General features: G+C 41.9%; 1 protein-coding gene across 1 annotated transcript in view; it reads left to right on the top strand.

The window, feature by feature from the left end:
* gbe1b (glucan (1,4-alpha-), branching enzyme 1b) overlaps positions 1–24,434 on the top strand; it is a 611,336-nt gene that overhangs the window by 463,154 nt on the left and 123,748 nt on the right. Inside the window, exon 12 of the mRNA XM_043701429.1 lies at positions 2,294–2,465. Coding sequence (XP_043557364.1) covers positions 2,294–2,465 — 172 coding nt within the window. The remainder of the gene's footprint in view (positions 1–2,293; positions 2,466–24,434) is intronic.

Below are 24,434 nucleotides of genomic sequence, written 5' to 3'. Positions count from 1 at the left end.
AGGACCCCTCAAAGATCAGCAAGGCGGCCTTTGTGTGGAGCCACAGAAAATGGGGGAGATACTAAACAAGTATTTTGCATCAGTGTTTACTGTGGAAAAGGACATGGAAGAAATAGAATGTAGGGAAATAGATGGTGACATCTTGGAAAATGTCCAGATTACAGAGGAGGAAGTGCTGGATGTCTTGAAATGCATAAAAGTAGATAAATCCCCAGAACTTGATCAGGTGTACCCTAGAGCCCTGTGGGAAGCTAGGGAAGTGATTACTGGGCCTCTTGCTGAGATATTTGTATCATCGATAGCCACAGGTGAGGTGCCAGAAGACTAGAGGTTGGCTAATGTGGTGCCACTGTTTAAGAAAGGTGGTAAGGACAAGCCAGGGAACTATAGACCAGTGAGCCTGACATCATGTCTCTCAAATTTGATTGAGGGCAGAGCAGTAGAAGTGATCTATATGGACTTCAGTAAGGTGTTTGACAAGGTTTCCCATGGGAGACTGATGAACATGGTTAGATCTCATGTAATACAGGGAGAACTAGCCATTTGGGTACAGAACTGGCTCAAAGGTAGAAGACAGAGGATGGTGGTGGAGGGTTGTTTTTTAGACTGCAGGCCTGTGACCAGCGGAGTGCCACAAGGATCGGTGCTGGGCCCACTACTTTTCATCATTTACATAAATGATTTGGATGTGAGCATAAGAGGTATAGTTAGTAAGTTTGCAGATGACGTCAAAATTAGAGGTGTAGTGGATAGTGAAGAAGGTTACATCAGATTGCAATGGGATCTTGATCAGATAGGCCAATGGGCTGAGAAGTGGCAGATGGAGTTTAATTCAGATAAATGCGAGGTGCTGCATTTTCGGAAAGCAAATCTTAGCAGGACTTATACACTTAGTGGTAAGGTCCCAGGGAGTGTTGCTGAACAAAGAGACCTTGGAGTGCAGGTTCATAGCTCCTTGAAAGTTCTGTCGTAGTTAGATAGGATAGTGAAGAAGGTGTTTGGTATGCTTTTTTTATTGGTCAGAGTATTGAGTACAGGAGTTGGGAAGTCATGTTGTGGCTTTACAGGATATTGGTTAGGCCACTTTTGGAATATTGCGTGCAATTCTGGTCTCCTTCCTATTGGAAGGATGTTGCGAAACTTGAAAGGGTTCAGAAAAGGTTTACAAGGATGTTGCCAGGATTGGAGGATTTGAGCTGTAGGGAAAGTTTGAATAGGCTAGGGCTGTTTTCCCTGGAGCATCAGAGGCTGAGGGGTGACCTTATAGAGATTTATAAAATCATGAGGGACATGGATAGGGTAAATAGACAAGATCTTTTTCCTGGGGTGGGGGAGTCCAGAACTAGAGGGCGTAGGTTTAGGTTGAGAATGGAACGATATAAAAGAGACCTAAGTGGCAACTTTTTCACACACTGGGTGGTGCGTGTATGGAATGAGCTGCCACAGGAAGTGGTGGAGGCTAGTATAATTGCAACATTTAACTGGCAACTGGATGGATATATGAATAGGATGGGTTTAGAGGGATATGGGCCGGGTGCTGGCAGGCAGGACTAGGTTGGGTTGGGATATCTGACTGGCATGGACGGGTTGGACCGAAGGGTCTGTTTCCATGCTGTACATCTCTGTGACTCTATGTGAAGACAGTCACAGTGGTATCTATTATGTGCCTGTAGCAGATTTGTATCTCCTTTTGAAAGTAGGATCAAACTTCCCACTTGCCTTTGTGTAGGAAGTGCCATGGAAACTAAATCCATAATAGCTTAGCAAGTAATCAATATTTCATCACCATACAACTCAGGAAGACATTTGACCCATTATGTCTGTACTAGCTATTTGTAAGAACGATCCATTTAGTATCATTCTTCCTTTTATCTATACCTCTGCACATTTACTTATTTGATTCTTTTTGGAAGTTACTTTTGAAACTATTTCCATCGTACTTTGCAGGCTACACATTCTAGGTCACAACACCCTGCTATGTAAAAAGATTTCTCCTCATTGTCCCAGCGTTACTTTTGATATTTGCTGTAAATCTTTGTCCTCTGCTTTCAACCTCCAGCCATTGAAAACAATTTCTCTTTCTTTATTATCAAATCCTAAATGATTTTGAAGCCTCTTTTAAATTAGCCATTAACTAATTCTGCCATAAAGAAAGCATGCTTTGTTTGTAGTCACAGTGTCGTGTATTGATGATGATCAGTGATTTATTGATGTGAATCCAGTAGGATATTCCATTTTATGTTCCTTACAAGCCCATCAGATGCCTGGCATTTGTTTACTTTTTGTTACATAGGCCCTTGTTGGAGACAAGACATTAGCATTCTGGTTAATGGACGCTGAGATGTACACGAACATGAGTGTTCTGACTCCCTTCACGGTGGTCGTAGACCGTGGCATACAGTTACACAAAATGATCCGACTCATCACACACGCTTTGGGAGGAGAGGGATACTTGAATTTCATTGGTAAGTCTACAGGAGCATCCATGGAATGGTCAAATAATAACATGGTGTTGTTTGTTTGCTGCTCAAGCCTCCAGATGTGGGGCATTCCTATTTTAGCAGGTGTGGCTCAGTGGGCAACACTCACACCTTCACGTCAGAAGATTGTGGGAGCATTTCCAACACTGGAAATTTCATCTAGAGTCTAGGCCAATAACTTATGTGCAGTAATAGGAGAGCATTGCACTGTCCGAGGGTCCATACTGAGGGGGTGCCGCACTGTTGGAGGGCCAGTACTGAGGGAGTGCTGCACTGTCGGAGGGTCAGTACTGAGGGAGTGCTGCACTGTTGTTGGATCAGTACTGAGGGAGTTTATATTGTCAGGATCAGGACTGAAACTGCTTTACTGTTGGAGGGAGAGTACTGAGGGCGTGCCGCAATTTGGGAGGGTCAATGCAGAGGGAGTGCTGCACTGTTGAGGGCATCACTGAGAGAGTGCTGCACTGTTGTTGGATCAGTACTGAGGGAGTTTATATTGTCAGGATCAGGACTGAAACTGCTTTACTGTTGGACGGTCAGTGCTAAGGGAGTGCCACACTTTCAAGCGGTCAGTATTGGGGGAGTGCTTTGCTGTTGGAGGGGTAGCACCAAGGTGGTGCTGTATGGTCAGAGTGGTAGAATTCTCAAAGTTGTTCAATGGTGTTGGGAAAAAAAATCACTTACTCATTGTTAACAGATGATGGAGCTGTCAGTTTCGTATGGTGGGATATTGTTTGGGGACTGATTTATTGTACAGTCCTTGTGAATACTTTAGTTATAATTTGTGGTGGGACTTGTTTGTTTATATTCGCTGTGACTGAAAAATTCTGAAGGAACAAATTAGACATGTTCCAGACTTACTTTGTCCAATTACTTAATTAAAGGCCAGATTCTGGTTTGCGTGGGACACAAACAAGTTCAAAGAAATGTGTTGGGTATAGTTTGAGGATGTCAAACTGATTAGCACATCAAGCAATAACGCACAGTCATGAGGTTGGAGTCATTTTAGGATTTTAATAGTAATAGAGAAGAAATGCATCAACGATAATTAAACATATTGCAATGAATTGCAGATGAGTACTTATACTAGATAGTAAAGGAAAGGTGGGACTTTAATCTGTTTTAATCGTGTTGATCGCAGATCTCCAGTGTGTGTTTTGTACTTGAAGAAATTATGCTTATGTGATTAAAAAAAAAGCAGGCAGACAATATTTTTCAATTTTAATGCAGTTACAAGCTTTCCCAATCCCACAAGTCATCCACGTTATTTTAATGATGTTGGTTAATCTAGTCATTTAAAGCAAACTAAGAGAGGCTGTTTTAAATGTAAAAGAATTGCATTAAAGACTAGCATTGTGTTCAGAAGACATTGTGCAAATGGACTTCCAGGTTTGGGAGGTGGGGAGGTGGTGGTGGGGTTTTGGCAATGTTGGGGTTGGATTCCTATTTAAGAACAATCTACAATGAAAGAATCAGTTTATTCACACCTTAAACAGTCAGTAATCAGGCAAAAGTGATGCTTGTGTCAAGTAGGAGATAAGTAGTGACAGGAGTCAAGAAACGGTTTGATCAGGGAACTAAAACCAAAACAGAAATTGCTGGAAAAACTCAGCAGGTCTGGCAGCATCTGTAGAAAGAAATTAAAGTTAAATGTTTTGGGTCCAGCGACCCTCCTTCAGAACAGGTCTACATGGGTAATGGCATGAGGAAGTAGAGAGTTTAGTGAGAGAATTTCAGTGAAGTTTACGTTTTGTCCTGTGATTATTATCTCTGAAAGTTTCCATGCCACAGTGAGAGACTGACTGGTCTGTACTTGCAGGGTTCATCCCTTTCCTCTCATTTTCTGAATATTGCTGAAAAAGGACACATTTTAATTTGCACTCAGAGAAAATAGGCATTTGTGATTGTTTGGCAAGTGGAGTCTCTGGTAGAGGCACTGCCATGGGGACTGTACCCAAAAAATACTGATTGACAGTGAGCAGCCATGCTTTGTTAAATTTTACACCAAACAGATTGAATCTGATTGGTCAGGGCATTGTCCTGAGAAATGAAGCATCAAATGGTTGTGATCTATGTTGTTGAGTTGGAACAGGCATGGTCTGTGTACATGTTCCTTCTGTCTGCAAAGAACAAGGCCTTGTATATTAATATGTAACATCATGTACACACAAGTGCACCATACTGTGAGCCCAACTGACAATCCTCAACTATGTTTTAATATATTTTCTCACTAATTCAGGATTATCCAGCAAATGCTATCCATTTGCACGATCCCACCTAATGTTAGACTCTGTTGTGAGTGTTGAGAGCATGGGCCATTTAATTATGGTCATGACCTTGCTTGGTGCAAAGACACCTGCCATTTGACATGAACTGCCAGGCGGAGATATATGGATTTACAAACCTGGCATCACACTGGCACTGAAATTTGTACTCCATATGACTCATTTTTGTGACAGGCAGAACATCTTTTTGGCTTGACAACAGGATCCTATTAGTGGTGAGCACCATTTGTGTTGCTATTCATAGTCGCATCGTGAAACCTTGTCGAGAATGTGGTGCTGGAAAAGCCTAGCAGCTCAGGTAGCAGCTGAGGAGCAGGAGAATCGACGTTCCAAGCATAAACCTTTCATCAGAAATGTCCGAAATGTTGATTCTCCTGCTCCTTGGATGCTGTCTGACCTGCTGTGCTTTTCCAGCACCGTACTGTGATCTCCAGCATCTGGAGTCCTCACTTTCTCCTCGCCATTGTGAAACAGCTAGCTTTACCTGTTGCTCAAATGTTTGAGATGCTTTAGCCTTTCAGCATAATCTGAGGTTGGCTGGGCAGTCCCAGTCATAAGAAAATTTCCTTTTGTTTTTGTCATTTTGCGTGTTTACTTGAATAATGTAAGTCCTTTGGCAGAACAAAACCACAGCTGTTTGGAGAAGATCTACCAGAATTTGCATTATAAATGTGTGGAGTGTACTTCCTGCTGGACCCGACCACAATATGGCCTGACTGTGACACACAAAATTTACAGTGAAATTAAGAAACCATACAGCCTGGTGCAAACATTCATATTTCATGCAGCTGCTCAAGACAGCTTCCTGGAAAGGATTCTACTACATTGTTAATTTACTGTGATGGCAGTCTGTGTGGTCAAAGAGTAGTGCTAATGATTTAACTTGGAGCTATTCTATTTGTCTTTGCTTTTATAATCGGGTTGATATGTTGGGAATGAAATATTTCAGTATCAACACACTGAGGTCAGTAAAATTTCCTGGACCTCTTTGAAAAATGTACCTTCACTGTTGAGATGTCCATCCCTGCAACAGTTTGCTTTTCTCTATTCGAAAGACCAGTCTGTACATGACTACCCTTTCTAATCAGCACCTGGCTCATCTCCAGTATTTGAACATCTTGAAAATCCCAGCTGATCCAGCACAAATTTACAAAGAGCAGGTCATGCTTCAAGGCCCTGATGGAACATTATGAAGTAACTCTTTGAGAGAATATCTTTGGATGTTATTTGTATGGGTTTGTGGAAGGAATTTGATCAAGTTTCATCAAAGGCCTTGTCAGCTGCAGGTGCAACTCATGGATTTGTAAGTAAGATATTGACTTGGTTGGAAAACTGACTTGAGTAGTTGGACAAAATGAGAGTCAGTATAATTACCAGCCAGTCCTGACTTAATGTAGTCGGTGAGTTTCTTAACGCTGTAACTTTAGGTTCCCACAACAATCAGTGTTAAAACTGGTGTTGCATCCTGCAGGCCCTTTGTCAAAAATAAAAGGATATTAAAACATTGCATCCTATAATTTGAACTGCCTTACTTTAATAAATTCCTACATTGGTAAATAAAACAATTTTTAAAATAAAGTAAATGTAAAAATATGAGAGAAATCTAATATCTCTGCTTTCCATGTCATCTGTTCACTGATCTTCCTGGTTATTGCAAATTTCTACTTTCCCTGACCTTTCAATTTAAAGCCTCTTCCCAGCCTTGACCCTTCAAGTTGCCCCTGCACACTGCCTCCTGACTCCTGAATCCTCACCTGAGCAGGAGCTTGGGAGGTGAGCAGTGTTGGCAAGAGACTGCAGGAGAATCTTTGAAAGTCACTTTTGCAAAAAAAAAAGCAAATTATAATGGCATCACAGACTCTCAACTCAAACTTGGAGCACTGGTTTCAAATCCAATCTTGAACAAGGATGAGCATTCAGAAGATGTAGGTGGTTAGAGAGCCCCAGTTCTGGGGAGCAAAGCAGGACAGGTGCTTGAGATGGCAGTAGGAGAGTATTTCGTTATAGCGGCCACAATACCATGAGTCTTAATAAAACACAGAACTGTGAATGCCGGAAATCTGAATCAAAACCAGAAATTGCTGGAGAAACCCGACAAGTCTGGCAGCATCTATGGAGAGAAACCAGAGTTAATATTTTGAGTCCAGTGACCCTTCTTCAGAACAGTTCTGAAGGATTATTATTTTTGAAATGTTAACTCTGGTTTCTCTCCATGGGTGCTGCCAGACTTTGTATTTTAGGTTTGTTATGGAAAAGGAAAAAATGGCCAGCAAAAAAATGGGTTTTGTATTTAGGGGAGTCAGATTTTATCAAAATAAGGCAAGATCAGTCAAAATGAATACAAGGACTTATCAATAGTGACGCTGTTGGAGTATGGAAAATGCGGGGATAACTTAGGTGGACCAAAGCAGACACATGGCGGCAGAGTTGAGTTTGGGCGAGTGCGGTACCCCGCAGCATTTGGTGGCACCTGCATTGGTGAGGCCCGGTGAGGACTCAGTGGCGAGTGTGTCAGTGAAGGTGAGATGGTGCTAAACAGTGCTGAGTTCTGTTCCAGCAGTGATGGCATGGCAAAGGGGACTCATGCCTGGCCACCTGAACCATGGCAGAGCACTTAACAACAACCATGATTGTAAAGTTGAAGACTTTTTCTTTATTTTTGCTTCTGTCTTTATATTCTATTTTTAGTTTATTTTTCTGTGCTTTAAGATAGTGTCACCACTCTCCAGCACTATCACACTTTTCATTGTACATTGTAACAAAATACACATGACAAATAAATAAAAACTTCAAAAATAATTAGGAGAATAGAGGGTGGGTTTGAGAAAACACTGTTAAGCTTAGGGAGAATCACAAGACGTACAGTAAGTATAATGAGGGGAACTGGATACCAAGGGAAACAGTATGGCCCATTACGGATCAACGCAGTAATCCATATGTGGATGTAAAGGATGTTGGTAGGGTGAGAAATGAGTACTTCACATTTGTCTTGGAGAAGGAGAATGTACATACAGAATTCAGGAAGAGAGTCTGAGAGTACTTGAACATCAGGAGTGAGGAGTCATTGATAGTTTGGTGGGCTTAAAAGGCAAAAACCCCAGGTCCAGATAAACAGTATCCCAGGCTGCTGTGAGAGACAAGGGAGGAAATTACAGAGGCTCAGACCCAAATGCTTAATTCCACTCTGTCCACACAAGAGGTGCCAGAGGACTGGAGGACACCTAATGTGGTTCCACTTTTCAACAAGGGTGCCAGAGATAAACCAGGGAATTTTGGACAAGTGAGTCTTTCATTGATCGGAGGGAAAATATAGGCGAAAATTCTGCAGGAGAGAATAAATCTCCACTTGGAGAGGCAAGGTTTGATCAGGGATATCGGTATAACTTTGTCAGATGGACATCGTACCTAACATATTTGATTCATATTTTCAAGGGGATGACAACGTATGTAACTGAGGGTAGTACAAAATTGATGTTGTTTATATGGATTCCAGAAAAGCCTTTGACAAGGTCCCACTTGGGAGACTGATAAAGAAGATAAAAGTAGATGGATCCAGGGTAAATTAGCAAGTTTGATCTAAAATCGGCTTAGTGGCAGGAGACAGGGTATTGGTAGAAGGGTGAATTTTAAAATATATTCATCAGATGAGAGTGTTGCAGGCTATGCCAGCATTTTTGCCCATCCCTAAATGCCCGGACGGCAGTTCCGAGTCAGTCCCGTTGATGTGTGTCTGGAGTCACGTGTAGGTCAAACCAGGTAAGGATGGCAGTTTCTCTCCGTCAAGGACGTTATGGGTTTTGCTGACAGTCGACAGTTGAATGGTCAGTGTAATAAGGGCATGATTTTAAGCTGAAAGGCTGAAGGTTTATTGGGAAATTTTAGGAAAAATATTTTAATCCAGAGGGTGGTAGTGCTCTGAAATGCACTACTTGGAAGGTAGTTGAGGCAGAAAGCCTCGCAATCTTTAAAAAGTACTTGGATAAGCACCTGAATTGGCATAACATACAAGACTATTGGAAAGTGGGACTAATGTAGATTTTGGGTGTCTTTTGACAATACAGACTCATGGGCCGCAGGACTACTTCAGTACTGTGAGGTTCTATGATGAGTCACGGAACAGGAGATTTGACAAAGGGTGGTTCAGGGAGTGGGAGATGTCACAAATTTGTGTGTTGGGCAGCATGTTATGTCACAATTTTCAATGTTCTGCAACGCTGGATGTTCCAGGCTTGCGGGTTTGGGAAGGGGTGATGACTGGGATTGAGCACTGGGAGATATTTTGCACCAGTAATGAATAAAACAGGATACTTCCTAAAGGTGAACAGTTTGGCACAGTGGAGGTTATTGGTTTGTATCCTTGGAGTTTAGAAAGTTAAGCAGTGATTTTATTGAATTATTCAAGATACTAAGGGGAATAGGCAAAGTAATGGAAAGAGACTGGGTATGCTGATAAGGAAATCCAGGACTAGTGGTTATAATCTAATAAATAGATTTCAGCATTGAAATAAGGATCACCGAGCATGGTATGAGTGGTAAGAATTGCAGAGCTCTGAGGTAGAGAGACAGATCTTGGAGCCCTAGTACGTGGATCACAGATGGCTAGGATGCAGGTGCAGCTAATAATCAGGAAAGCTAATAAATGTTGTTTTATTGCAAGGGGAATTTAACATGAATAGTGAAGTTATATTTAAATTAATCAGAGTAATGAGGAGATCGCATTTAGAATACTGTGTAGTGTACTGGTCACCGTACTTACAGAAGGATGTTATTGCATTGGAAGCAGTTCAGAGAAAGTTTACTTGACTAATACCTGGAATGAGCGGATTGCCTTATGAGGAAAGACCACACCTGTTTCCTTGCAGTTTAGACCAGTCAGAGGTGACTCAGTTGAAACATAGAAGAACCTGAGGGGATTCGACTGGGTGCATATTGAAAGGAAGTTACATCTTGTGGGAGAATAAGAACTAGGGGGTCACAGGTTAAAAATAATGGGACTCCCATTTAAGATAGAGATAAGGAAACATTTTTCTTTCCTCTGAAGGTTGCAAGTGTTTGAAGTTCCCCTCCTCAAAAAGCAATACAGTTTTGTTAATGTATTTTAAGGCAAAGCTAGGGAGATTCTCGATTATTAAAGGGATGAAATATCGCAGACGTGCAGAGATGTAGGTAAGGTCAGATCAGCTATGATCATCTTATATGGCAGAGGCAGGTTCGAAGGATCTCATGACCTACTATTCTTCCTTGTTAATAAGTGTGGAGCAATTATGCAGAAATGAAAATTAGTACTTGATCAGTTGTTAATTTGTTTTCTCATTTCTATATTTACATTAACCAGAGCTAACAGGGCATCTGCTAAATAGGTAGAGTTCAATCACAGATCAGCCAGATTTCTCTGAATGGTGGAACAGACTCGAAGCATTAATGGCTACCTCAAGTTCCAGTCTTGTTATTTCAACACAATAGAAGCGGATGTTTTGGCTCTGACTAATGTGCTTTCATGAAATGTATACAGGGTGTTGAGAATGAGTTGTCCCCTTGAGGTCAAATGTTTTCATGGATTTCCATTAGTGTTGTACATTCAGCTGTGGTGTATACTTTTTAAAAAATCACAGCAATAAGTACAGTCCATTTGCTTAAAAAAAAACAAGAACCTGCATTTTTACAAGGTGTTTATTGACCTGCAGTGTCCCAAAGTGCTTTAAAAGCAGTGTAATAGTATTTGGAGTGTAGTCGCTTATTATAATTTAAGAATGCAGTGGACAGTTTGGGCATAGCAAGCTCCCACAAACCAGATCATCTATTTTAATGATATTGATTGAGAAATAAATATCAGTCACGACTCTAGGGGGATCCTCACCTGCTCCTCATTGAAGTTGTACCGTGAGGTAACTTGTGCCCAACTGAGAAGCTTTTTGAGGCATTACTTTAAAGTCCCATCTGAATGATGATACTTTCAGTAGTATAGCACTCTCTTAGTTTTGGACTGGAATATCAATCTATTATTTGCTCTCAAATCTCTGGAGTTGATATTGAACTTCAATTTGTGACAAAAAAAATATCAATTAGCTCTGGAAAATGATAAGTGATTCAGTATGGGCTTGATGGGCTAAGTAGCCTCACTCTGTGCTGTAATGACTCTCTTTTGCCAGACCTTGTTACACTTTTATGATTTCCTAAGATGCTTGTTTTGACAGCCAAGCAGCGTGCTGTCTCATTGAGCCTGATGTTTGAAGGTGGATGGCACGTATAGAAACTTGCATTCATTTAGCACCTTCAGTACAATAAACATGCACTACAGTACTGAAGAGCTCGTGGTGTTGGAAATAGTATGATAGCATGGATAGAGAATAAGCCAACTAATAAAAGACGGAGTTAGGGTAAGGAGGTAGTTTCAGGTGGGAACCTGTAACTAGTGTAGTGCCACAGGGATCAGTGCTATTGCTGCAATTATTTACAACATATATTAATGACTTGGATTAATGACTTGGATGAGGAAAGTGAATGTACTATAGCCAAGTTTGCGGATGACATAAAATTAGATGGGAAAGCGCGTATTGAGGATGACAAAAATAATCTGCATAGATAGGTTAAATGACTGAGCAGAGCTTGGCAGATTCAGTGTAATGTAGGAAAATATAAGGTTATGCATTTTGGCAAAAAGGAAGGAGCAGAATGTTGATCAAATGGAGAAAGGCTGCAGAAAGCAACCGAGTCGGGAGTCCTCATCCATGAGCCATAAAAAAAAACTAGCACAAAAGTGCCTTGGGTCATTGGAAAAGCAAACAGACTACTGGCCTTCATTTCCAAGGGAATGTGATCTAAAAGTAGGGAGGCTTTACCAAAACTATGAAAGCTGGAATACTGTGAACAGTTTTGGGCCCTTAACTCAGGAGTGATTTACTGGCACTGGAGGCTGCCAACAGAATGTACATCATGTTGATGCTAGTTATGAAGGGAATGTCACATGAAGAAAGGTTGAGTGGATTTGTCCTGCACTCATTGGAATACAAAAGAATGAGGGGTGACCTTATTGAAACATACAGGATTCATAGAGGACTTGGCAGGGTAGTTGCGGAAAGGTTGTCATCTAACTTCTAAACTATTCACCTCAGCTACTCCTTGTGGGACCAAGTTTAACATTCTCAACATTCTGTGGGTGAAGAAGTTTCTGCTGAATTCCCTATTATATTCTCAGTGATTCTGGATATAGGTTTGCTCGCTGAGCTGGAAGGTTCACTTCCAGACGTTTCGTCACCCTACTAGGTAACATCTGCAGTGGGCCTCCAGGCGAAGCACTGTCCATGATTCCTGCTTTCTGTTTATATGTTTGGGTTTCTTTAAGTTGGTGATGTCATTTCCTGTTCTTTTTCTCAGGGGGTGGTAGATGGTGCCTAACTCGATATGTGTCTTGATAGAGTTCTGGTTGGAATGCCATGCTTCTAGGAATTCTCGTGCATGTCTCTGTTTGGCTTGTTCTAAGATGGATGTGTTGTCCCAGTCGGAGTGGTTGCCTTCCGTATGTGTATGTCAGGATACTAGTGAGAGAGGGTCATGTCGTTTTTTTGCTAGTTGGTGTTCACAACAAATCCATCTTAGAACAATCCATCTGGTAGGGTGACAAAACATCTGGAAATGAACCTTCCAGCTCAGCGAGCAAACCTACATCTAGAAACTCAACCTGAGCTACAAATCTTCTCAAAACTCTCTGTGATTACATTATATTGGTGGACTCTAGCTATGGATTTCTTCACAATCTTCCTGGACTGAAAGGAGAAGGATTGAAATGTGTTAATATAGCTTGGCAGTTCATCATTAGTTCCCAGTGTTTGAGACGACCTCTGGCCACTGCTCTGTGACTTATATGGGACGGCACGGTGGCTCAGTGGTTAGCACTGCAGCCTCACAGCGTCAGGGACTCAAGTTCGATTCCAGCCTCACGTAACTGTCTGTGTGGAGTTTGCATGTTCTCCCCGTGTCTGCTTGGGTTTCCTCCAGGTGCTCCGGTTTCCTCCCACAGACCACAGATGTGCAGGCCAGGTGAATTAGCCATGCTAAATTGCCCATAGTGACAGGTGCATTAGTCAGAGGGAAATGGGTCTGGGTGGGTTATTCTTCAGAGGGTCAGTGTGGACTTGTTGGGCTGAAGGGCATGTTTCCATACTGTAGGAAATCTAATCTAATCAAATCTAATCATCTGTAGAGGGCCAGCTGCTACTCTTTTTCAGAATTTCGATAAGTGCCTCAAGTTAAAGTTACACCATAGCAACAGGCTATTTGTCCCAACCAATCAATGCTCCACAAAAGCCACCTCTTATCCTCCTACATCTGTTTTACTAGCTCATCACTTTATTTCTTGTTTTTTCTTTTACCACTCTAGCTTCGACTAAAGGCTTCTATAGTACCAACCTCACCATTTTCTCAATAAAACTACTCTGTGCAAAGGTATTTTTTCTATCTTCCTGTTTGAATTCATTACTTATTTATACTGGAAACTGTCTATTCTCAGAGAGCTGAAATAGATACTCCCAGTTCGGCTAGGTATTGAGGCAGCTGCCAGGAACCCATGCAGCTGCGATGCCATTTGCAGTTGAATATCCTGCAGTGTCTTTTCTAATTTACTTTATTTGTGAAGCATGCTCATCCAGGTAGCTCACTGGCTGGCTACCAGTAGCAATGGGGAGTATTCTGCAGTTTACAAACTGTACCATTTCTCCAGTATTTTGTACATGTAAACGCTTTGTTCAAACACTAAAATTGAACGATGTCACCAGGGGACTGGATTAGGAATTCCTGCTGAGGGTGACAGATTGTGGACAGTCTAATGCTACATAAAGGCAGTGAACGGCCCAGAGAGAGGCAGCAAGAAACAAAAATGTTTTAAAAATCTGAAACACACTGCAAGTCAAAAATCACACAACACGAGGTTATAGTCCAACAGGTTTAATTGGAAGCACTAGCTTTCGGAGTGCTGCTCCTTCATCAGGTGGTTGTGATAAAGGACCTATGACAACCACCTGATGAAGGAGCGATGCTCCGAAAACTAGTGTGCTTCCAATTAAACCTGTTGGACTACAACCTAGTGTTGTGTGATTTTTAACTTTGTACACCCCAGTCCAACACAGGCATCTCCGAATCATGACACTGCAAGTCAGGCAGCTCTGACTGGACTGCAGATTAAAAAGTCAAAACCTGAAACATTAGCTCTCTCCACAGATGCTGACAGACCTGCTCAGTATTTTCAGCATTTGTTTTATTTCGGATTCTGAGCATCTGGAATATTTTGCTTTCAGATTTGGAAAGCTGTCTGTGTCTGACCATTGACTAGCACTAGCAGGCTGGTGACCAGTTCTCTCAGTGGTACCATTGCAACACTCACTGTTTAGAAAGTGCAGACTTGAATAAAGCAAAAATATACTTATTGATCTAATCTCCATGTAGCTTTTTTTGTCCTAAAGGTTTGTTGTGTTCTGTGATAAAACTTTAACTATTTCCTAGAAATTCTTTCATAATCCTGCAACATAGGGTATGCTGGAGAATAAGGAATTCCCCTTTACAGTCACTGACCCACAAGTCCATTGATAAACTACATGTGTATTGATAGCGTGACAATACGATAGCTTTAAGAGGTGGATTTTGTCCTGGTATTTTTGCAGAGAGGGGTTGAGATACAGGCGGAAAGCTGTCTGTTCTGAGCCAATAAAGTAAACAGCTTGTGTAAGGCCTTGGTTTTTTTTTTAAAAGTTGAACAAATGGAAAAGGCATGGATGTGTGGAGTCATGCTCCCACAAAATTAGAGTTTTAGTTTAGTTTTCAGTAACTGTTGAGGCTTTGAAGCTGTCATACTCTTTTCCTGCTTTAGCAAAATGTTTAAATTCTCTCTTTCTGCTCGAATTTTCTCTTCATGTTCGTTCCTCCTGGATTGGAGATACATTGCATGTAAGACAGTCTATTTTATTGAATTTGCCTTTGCCCAGGGTGTGTTTATATGCAGTTAGCATATCAAAATAGTTGTTGTTTAGTAATTATATAAATTATTATTCTATAAGGTTTTTCCAATAGAGTTAAAGTTCAATCAATTCTTCTTTCTTTTTGTTTGTATTTTAACTGTAAGGTAAAAATAAACTATGGTTTGTTTAAGGTGGAGTGATGTGGCTAATCGAGTTGCATCTCAAACATAGCACCTTACACTTGCCTTTAAATAAGATAAAAAGTTAAAGTGTAGGCTATCTCCTTGATATATATGAAGGGAGTTTGGTCTGCTCAGAGTAAAGCTACCTCTACACTGTCCCTATCAAAGACTCCCAGGACAGATAAAGCAAGGGGTTAGATACAGAGTAGCGCTCTCTCTACACTATTTCCATCGAACACATTCAGGTGAGGGACAGTGTGTAAACCTCCCTCCTCACTGTTTTATCAAGCCCCCAGTTGAAGATAAATGGATCAGTTTTCTTACCAACAGTACAATGGTCTGAGGAAAGCCTTTGTGCCTATGGATGTTAATTCAGCCAGTGAGCATTCAGTAACAACATTCTGCTGCTATAGAGAATAAATATACTTAACACAACAATAATGAGTTTGTTCTCACTAAACTGGTAGGACTTGGATCCTGATAATCTCTCACTTAATGACTTTTGGAATTGTCACCCAGAGATTTTGGCACAACCTGAGCTTGAAACAGCATACATTATGTGAATTGTTTTATGAGTATTTTGATTCATCTGTCATGATTTTGGGAAAAGGAAAACTCAGGTCTCATAAAGTCTGTCGAGTTAAATAAAAGGGAGAAATATGGTGACATGTCTGAATCATTTACGTCAGTTAATTTGAGCTGTACTGGATGTACTGATGGAGGAATGACAACAAATTTAACAGGCTCAAAACCGCATATTGTTTGTTCTCTGTATTAAAACATGTAATGATGTTTTGAATATGGTTATTCAATATAATACTTCCTGTACAATTTTAGAGCAGATTGTTTGGAGTCTTGACAGTAGTGATGCAGAAGTGGCCTGCTAGATTGCTTCATAATTCAATTGCTGCAGAACAGCCTGAACATTAAGATACTGAGTGGGTGGAAAGGCTTACATAGAGTGGTTAAAATGCATTTGGGAAAAGAAGCAAAAAAACACTGTAAAATTCTGGACCCAGCAAGGCTATTAATTTCTGTGGAGCCACACAGCTTTGAAGCAAGATTAAAAGCACAAGATAATGTTATTATCAATTTCCTAATGAACAGGTAATTGCAGTTCATTCACTTTCATTGGGGAAGAAAACATTTACGTTTTGCATCTGGCGAGCTGCTACTTTGTTAGGCTGGCAGCTGCTTAAATGATGGCAGTGTGTTTAGTCGAGTTTCAGGTGCCCGTTGAGGCCGTTCGGAAGAAATACCACACCTGCTTATAAGTGGTTCGTGTTTCAATTTCCACTTTATTGAAGCTGCTGTCATGTTCAGCTGAAAAAAGATGAAGCTCATTCCCTAGCAAAGTTCTGAGGGAACTATTCAACAAAAAACTGTTCAAAGTGTTCTTTTTCAAATTATTTTGTGTGGAGTTTCTGCCTGTCGACTCGAATACACTAACCCATGCCATTGTTTTGAAGAGCTCTGCTCTTCGGATGCTGCCTGAACTGCTGTGCTTTTCCAGCACCACTCTATTCCAGAATCTGGTTTCCAGCATCTGCAGTCATTGTTTTTACCCCACTGTTTTGAAGAGGAAGAGTAGTCCTCTAGTTAATATTTATCCTTTGGCCAATAGAATTAACTTTGGCCATCCAGTTATGTGAGCTTGCTGTGCTCAAATTAGCCACTGCATTTCCTACATTTCAATGATAAATGCACCTCAAAAGTGGCTTAGTGACTGAAAATTGCTTTGAGATGTCTTGAGATTATGAAAGGTGCTATATAAGTACAGGTTCCTTTTTAGTGCTGCGTACAGTGCAAAACAGAACAGGTTGATCTCTGTTAGGAGAAAGTGAGGACTGCAGATGCTGGAAATCAGAATCAAGAATGTGGTGCTGGAAAAGCACAGCAGATCAGACAACATCCAGAGAACAGGAGAATCAATGTTTCAGGCATAAGCCCTTCATCAGGAAAGTTGACCTCTGTTGCCTACTACAGCTGTTTAAAGCACCTCTCTTTCACATCTAAGTTGCTGCACTTCAGCCGTAAACAATGACATTGACTCCATAAAGTATAAGGATTGATATAAAACCATGAGATATAGGAGCAGAATTCGGCCATTTGGCCTATCAAGTCTGCTCCACCATTTGAACATGGCTAATATGCTTCTCAACTCCATTCTCCTGCCTTCTCCCCATAACCCTTGATCCCCTTACTAATCAAGAACCTATCCATCTGTGTCCTCAATACACACAATGACTTGGCCTCCACAGCCCTCTGCTTTGTCAGAAGTACGTTCCTGCTCTTGTATTCCAGCCCGCTTGAAATGAATGCTAGCATTGCATTTGCATTCCAAACTGCCACATGAACCTGCATGTTAACCTTAAGAGAATTCTGAACTAAGACTTTAAAGTCCCTGTCAGCTTCCGATTTTCAGTCTTTCCCTATTTAGAAAATAATTTGTACATCTATTCTCCCTACCAAACTGAAATACCTCACACTTGCTTACACTTTATTCCATCTGCAACTTCTTTGCCCACTGTCCCTGCCTGTCCAAGTCCTTTTGCAGCCTCCCCCCTTTCTTAACACTACCTGTTCTTCCACCTATCTTTGTGTCATCTGCAAATATAGCAATACTGCAGTCAGTTTCTTCATTCAGATTGTTAATGTTTGACGTGAATTGTTGTGTTCCCAATTGTTGGTGACCCCTCAGAAGTCCACGAGTTCTGAAGTTGGGTCACTGGACCCTAAAGGTTAATTCTCTGTTGTCCCCACATTTGCTGCCAGGCCTGCTGAGCTTTTCTAATGATTTTTTTTTTGTTTCTGACTTTCAGCATCCACAGTTAGAGTCATAGAGATGTACAGAACAGAAACAGACTTTTCGGTCCAACCTGTCCATGCCGACCAGATATCCCAACCCAATCTAGTCCCATTTGCCAGCACTTGGTCCATATCCCTGTAAACCCTTCCCATTTATATACCCATCCAGATGCTTTTCAAATGTTGTAATTGTACCAGCCTCCACCACTTCCTCTGGCAGCTCATTCCATACATGCACAACCCTCTGTGTGAAAATGTTGCCCCTTAGATCCCTTTTATATCTTTCCCCTCACCCCAAACTTATGTCCTCCAGTTCTGGACTCCCCCACCCCAGGGAAAAGACTGTCTATTTTTCCTATCAATGCCCCTCATGATTTTATGAACCTCTATAAGGTCACCCCTCAGCCTCTGATGCTCCAGGGAAAACAGCTCCACCCTAGGTTAGATTAGATGCCCTACAGAATAAAAACAGGCCTTTTGGCCCAACACATCCACACCGACCGTCCAAAGAGTAACTTACCCAGACCCATTCCCAGTCCCCTACCCTATATTTACCCCTGACTAATGCACCGAACACTATGGGCAAATTAACATGGTCAATTCCCCTGACCAGCACATCTTTGGATTGTAGGAGGAAACTCGCGCATACACAGGGCGAATATGCAAACTCCAAACAAACAGTCACCCAATGCAGCAGTGCTAACCACTGAGCAACTGTGCTGTTCTCCAAACCAGGCCCGTTCAGCCTCTCCCTTTGGCTCAAATCCTCCAACCTTGGCAACATTCTTGTAAATCCTTTCTGAACCCTTTCAAGTTTTACACTATCTTTCTGATAGGAAGGAGACCAGAACTGCATGCAGTATTCCAAAAATGGCCTGACCAGCATCCTGTACAGTCGCAACATGACCTCTCATCACCTATACTCAATACTCTGACTGATAAAGGAAAACATACTAAACGCATTCTTCACTATCCTCTCTACCTGCGGCTCCACTTTCAAGGAGCTATGAACCTGCACTCCAAGGTCTCTTTGTTCAACAACACTCCCTAGGAACTTACCATTAAGTGTATAAGTCCTGCTAAGATTTGCTTTTCCAAATGCAGTACCTCACTATTGTCTAAATTAAACTCCATCTGCCACTTCTCAGCCCATTGGTCCATCTGATCAAGATCCTGTTGTAATCTGATGTAACCTTCTTTGCTGTCCATTACACCTCCAATTTTGGTGTCATCTGCAAACTTACTAACTATGGCTCCTATGTTCGTGTCCAAATCATTTACATAAATGGTGAAAAGTAGAGGATCCTGCACCGATCCTTGTGGTACTCGATTGGTCACAGGCCTCCAGCTTTAAAAACAACCCTCTACCACCACCCTCTGTCTTTTGCATTCAAGCCAGTTCTGTATCCAAATGGCTAGTTCTCCCTGTATTCCATGAGATCTAACCTTGCTAACCAGTCTCCCATTGGGAACCTTGTTGAACTCTTTACTGAAACCCATATAGCTCATGTCCACCGCTCTGCCCTCATCAATCCTCTTTGTTATTTATTTAGAAAACTCAACCAACTTTGTGAGACATGATTTCCCACTCACAAAGCCATGTTGATTGTCCCTAATCAGTCTTTGCCTTTCCAAATACATGTAAATCCTTCAGGATTCCCTCCAACAATTTGCCCACCACTAATGTCAGGCTCGCTGGTCTATAGATCCCTGGCTTTTCCTTACCACCTTTCTTAAATAGTAATACCACGCTAGCCAACCTCCAGTCTTCTGGCACGCCACCTGTGACTATCAATGATACAAATATTTCAGCAAGGTGCCCAGCAATCACTTCCCTGGCTTCCCGTAGAGTTCTAAGGACACCTGATCAGATTCTGGGGATTTATCCACCTTTATGCGTTTCAGGACATGCAGCACTTCCTCCTCTGTAATAAGGACATTTCTCAAGATGTCACCATCTATTTCTCTACATTCTATATCTTCCATGACCTTTTCCATAGTAAACACTGATACAAAATACTCATTTAGTATCTCCCCCATCTCCTGCGGCTCCACACAAAGGCCGCCTTGCTGGTCTTTGAGGGGCCCTATTTTCTCCCTAGATGTCCTTTTGTCCTGAATGTATTTGTAAAAACACTTGCGATTCTCTTGAACCCTATTTGCCAAAACTATCTCATGTCCCCTTTTTGTCCTTCACCTCTGGGATTATTTGGATTTCTTCATTTGAAATGAACAAATCCCTAGATCTGATATTAACCCTTACAGTATATACATAAAAATCAGTGAAGACGTTGCAGGAGTGAAGTTCATCATTTTCCAACATGCTCTACCTGGTTTCAAGAATTTCTGACGAAGGGCTTATGCCCGAAACATCGATTCTCCTCCTCAGATGCTATCTGACCTGCTGTACTCTTCCAGCACCACACGCTCGACTCTGATCTCCAGCATCTGCGGTCCTCACTTTCACCTAGTTTCATGAATGGCACCTTTTGGATTAAAAATGTCACTCTATTAATTAAAAAGGGAAGAAGAGAGAAAGCAGGTAATTGCAGTCCTGCCAATTTAATGTAACTGGTGAGGAAATTACTGGATTCTGTCATCAAGTGCAGAGTGTCTAAGCATGTGAACAAGTTAGAACAGGTCAAGGAGAATCTCCATGGATTAATGTGCAGAATGCCTGACAAATGTCGTTGAGTTACTTCTGCAGAGGCTACAAGCCATCTCAACAGGGGAGTGTCTACATATGCGGACAAATGGAATTAGACATTTGATAGATGTTTTCTATCAGCCTGTACAGAGTTGTCATTACACACCTCTGGAGAAGGTAGGACTTGAATCCAGCCATCTTGGCTCAGAGGTAGGGACACTTCCACGATGTTATAAGTTACTAAATATAACAGATTTCAATCTCTTTCACGAGTGAGCAGGGACAACACCTGACACCTCTTACAAGGATAATAAAGAAATAGCAAAAATGAATTGTAGTTAAGTTTGTGATGTGGGTCAGTAATTGGTTTGAGGGAGGAGATGTAAAGTAGGATGAAGGAGTAATGTTCTGATTGCCAGGTTGTGACAAGTGATGGCCGCCTGAAAGTTACACTGGGCCATCAGCTCTTCATATACATTAATGACTCCTCTGAAGGTGCAGAGAGTTCTTTACCCAGATTTACAGATGCGACAATGAAGAGACACAGTAATTGGTATGGATTAGAGCCACAAGTTACATAGGAACCAAAGCCTTTATGGAACTCTGATTCAGCTTGAGTATTGTTTCAATTCAGGGACAAGGTTTCAGCAAGGCTCTCAAGGCTTTGGAGAGGGTACAAGAGACATTTGCTCAAATGATGCTGTGGATGAGGGATCATGATTAAGTGGATAGACTGGGGAATCTGGAATTGTTTCCTTCAGTGGAGGAAGTGAAGTAGAGATTTGACAGGTGTTCAAAATCACAATTACTTTTGATAAATTAAATGACGAGCAAGTGTTTACAGTGGCAGGAGAGTCGGTAACCAGAGAATACAAATGTAAACTGATTGGCGAAAGAACCAGATGTGACTTGAGATTTCTTTTCAGTGTAGCATGTTGTTGTGAACTGGATTGTGCTGCCTGAAAGGGCAGTGGAAGCAGACTCCATAGGAACTTCCAAAAAGGAATTGGATACTTAAATGGGAAGGAACTGCCAGGGTTCTGAGGAACAGCTAATGCTAATGAAGAAGTACTAATCCAGCCCTGTGCTCTCTCAGCCTGTGGTAAATTACACACTTGAGTTTTCGGAAGAAATCTATAAAGTTGGAGGAGGCCAAAATAAATCATCCACTTCGCATTTCTGGCTGAACATCGCAGTGAGTGCTTCAGCCTTGTCTTTGACACTGATGTGCTGGGCTCCTCCATCATTGAGGATTGGGATATTTGTGAAGCCACTTCCTCCTCTTCCTGAGAGTTGTTTAATTGACCACCTGCATTAATACTGAATGTATTAGAAGTTAAGTTAAAGAACATTTTTAAAAATGTTTCAAATCCTGATTAAGAATTTCATTGCAGGTGACATTTTTTGGTTTCCCCCTTGAAAGTAAGGAGTCTCCTATGGTCATTTCCTTCAAATTTCTGTAAACCATGTTCACTAATTTAATGCTTAAAAATGTGTTGCTGGAAAGGCGTAGCAGGTCAGGCAGCATCCAGGGAACAGGAGAATCGACGTTTCAGGCATAAGCCCTTGTTCAGGAATGAGGAAGGTGTGCCAAACAGGCTAAGATAAAAGGTAGGGAGGAGGGACTTGGGAGAGGGGCGTTGGGAATACGATAGGTGGAAGGAGGTTAAGGTGAGGGTGATAGGCCGGAGAGGGGGTGGGAACGGAGAGGTCGGGAAGAAGATTGCAGGTCAAGAAGACGGTGCTGATTCTGAGGGTTGGGACTGAGAAAAGGTGGGGGGTAGGGAAAAGAGAAAGCTGGAGAAATCTGCATTCATCCACAAGGGACCTGAAGAAGAGCTTATGCCCGAAACGTCGATTCTGTTGTTCCTTTGATGCTGCCTGACCTGCTGTGCTTTTCCAGCAACACATTTTTAAGCTCTGATCTCCAGCATCTGCAGTCCTCACCTCCTTCTCACTAATTTAATGGACTGAACTGCATTAAAAATGAGGTTGGGGTTGATCTGCCCACTCCACAGTGGAGTCAGTAAGGGAGGAGTGTTGTGTGTAAACTTGTGTCCATGTTGATATCCTGTGCCATTGAAGATTGTTGGGCGTAGAAGCAGAGATCTCTGGTTTAGAATCTCACCATCCCAACTTGGCAAAAATCTAGTCTGATGCTTCCTTTTCAGATGAAGATCTGAGCATAAGACAATCATGAATAAATAAAATTGAGAATTCAGAAGAAACATCTTTACCCAGCAAGTGGTGGGAATAAGGAACTCATGAGCACTGGGAATGGTTGGGATGAACAGAATAGATTTAAAACAATGCTTGATAAATGCATGAAGGAGAAAAGAATAGAATCTGTTCCCATCATCCAGCTGAGTGAGACTGAACCTTCCTGGTTCCATTCTTTTCAATCTCTTGTCACCGGAGAGTTACTTACAAGTGCTTCTCTTCCAGCTTCCATTCCAGTCTGTCTGGGTCTCAACCTAAAGATCTATCCTTGCTCCTTCCTCATCAACATTCCACTCATTGGAGATATCATCAACAAACACAGTGTGATTTTTTTAAAAGTGCTTTCTGACAAGACCCAGATCAACCTCACCACCACCTCTTTCAACTGCTCCACTGTTGCTAAATTATCAGATTGTAGCCATCAACTTTGGTTCCTACTCCAACTCTGTTCCTGAGCTCGCAAATCCATCCCCATCCCTGGCACCTGTCCAAGACTAAACCTTTCTAAGTGTAACTGTGCTGTGGTAAACTTCTGCACCATTACTAAAACCACATGTTTTCACCTGTGCAGTGTCACCTGACATTGACCCTGTCTCAGCTCATCTGCTGAAACTCTCATTCATGCCTTTGTCACATTCTATAATCCTAAAATCTTCCCGTCTGTATGCTAATTTACACCTCGGTCAAGATTAGAGTGGTGCTGGAAAAGCACAGCAGGTCAGGCAGCATCTGAGGAGCAGGAAAATCAGGAAGGGCTCCTGCCTGAAATGTCAATTTTCCTGCTCGGATGCTGCCTGACCTGCTGTGCTTTTCCAGCACCACTCTAATCTTGACGCTGATCTCCAACATCTGCAGTCCTCACTTTCTCTTTGCTAATTTACACCTGTTCACCTAGCATCTTCATTAACTTACATCTGCTACCGGTCAAGGAAAATTATGATTTCAAAACTTCTATTCTTATTTAAATTGTTCCATTCTCTCCTTAATTATAGACTCATAGACATTTACAGTGTAGACGAAGGCCATTCAGCCCATCATGTACACACTGGGTGTCAAAAATGTGACTGCACTAATCTCATTTTTCAGCTTTGGGCCCAAAGTCCCAGAGGGTTTCTGACTTGACCACCCTTTCACAATCGAAAAGTGGGGTGCTGGAAAAGCACAGCATATCAGGAACTAGGAGAAAGTGAGGACTGCAGATGCTGAAGAGGAAGAGTTCCAGTCTTCCATTAGAAATAAGGTGGATCAGCTTGAGGCTCATTTGGAAATTGGCAGTTAAGATGTTGTGGGGATAACAGAGACATGGCTTCAAGTGGACAGGGCCTGGGAAATGAATATTCAAGGCTATACGTGCTATCGTAAGGACAGACTGACAGGCAGAGGGGGTGGGGTGGCCCTGTTGGTAAGGAATGATATTTAGTCTCTTGTGCAGGAGGACCTAGAATCAGGGGATGTAGAGTCAGTATGGATAGAGCTGTGAAATTCTAAGGGTAGAAAGACCCTCATGGGAGTTATCTACAGGCCTCCAGACAGTAGTGTGGATGTAGGGTGTAAGTTGAATAAGGAGCTGAAATTGGCCTGTCGCAAAGATATTACTACAGTTTTATGAGGGATTTCAACATGCAGGTAGACTGGGAGAATCAGGATGGTACTGTACCCCAAGACAGGGAGTTTGTGGAGTGCCTCCGAGATGGATTCTTAGAACAGCTGGTGCTGGAGCCGACCAGGGAGAAGGCAATTCTGGATCTGGTATTGTGCAACGAACCAGATTTGATCAGGGACCTCGAAGTGAAGGAGCCATTAGGAGGTAGTGACCACAACATAATAAGCTTTAATCTGCAATTTGAAAGGGAGAGTGTACAATC

Source organism: Chiloscyllium plagiosum, chromosome 12, assembly GCF_004010195.1.
Source record: "Chiloscyllium plagiosum isolate BGI_BamShark_2017 chromosome 12, ASM401019v2, whole genome shotgun sequence".
NCBI classification, from domain to species: domain Eukaryota; kingdom Metazoa; phylum Chordata; class Chondrichthyes; order Orectolobiformes; family Hemiscylliidae; genus Chiloscyllium; species Chiloscyllium plagiosum.
Note: the sequence above shows the minus strand (reverse complement) of the source record. Positions and strands in the feature narration are given on the sequence as shown.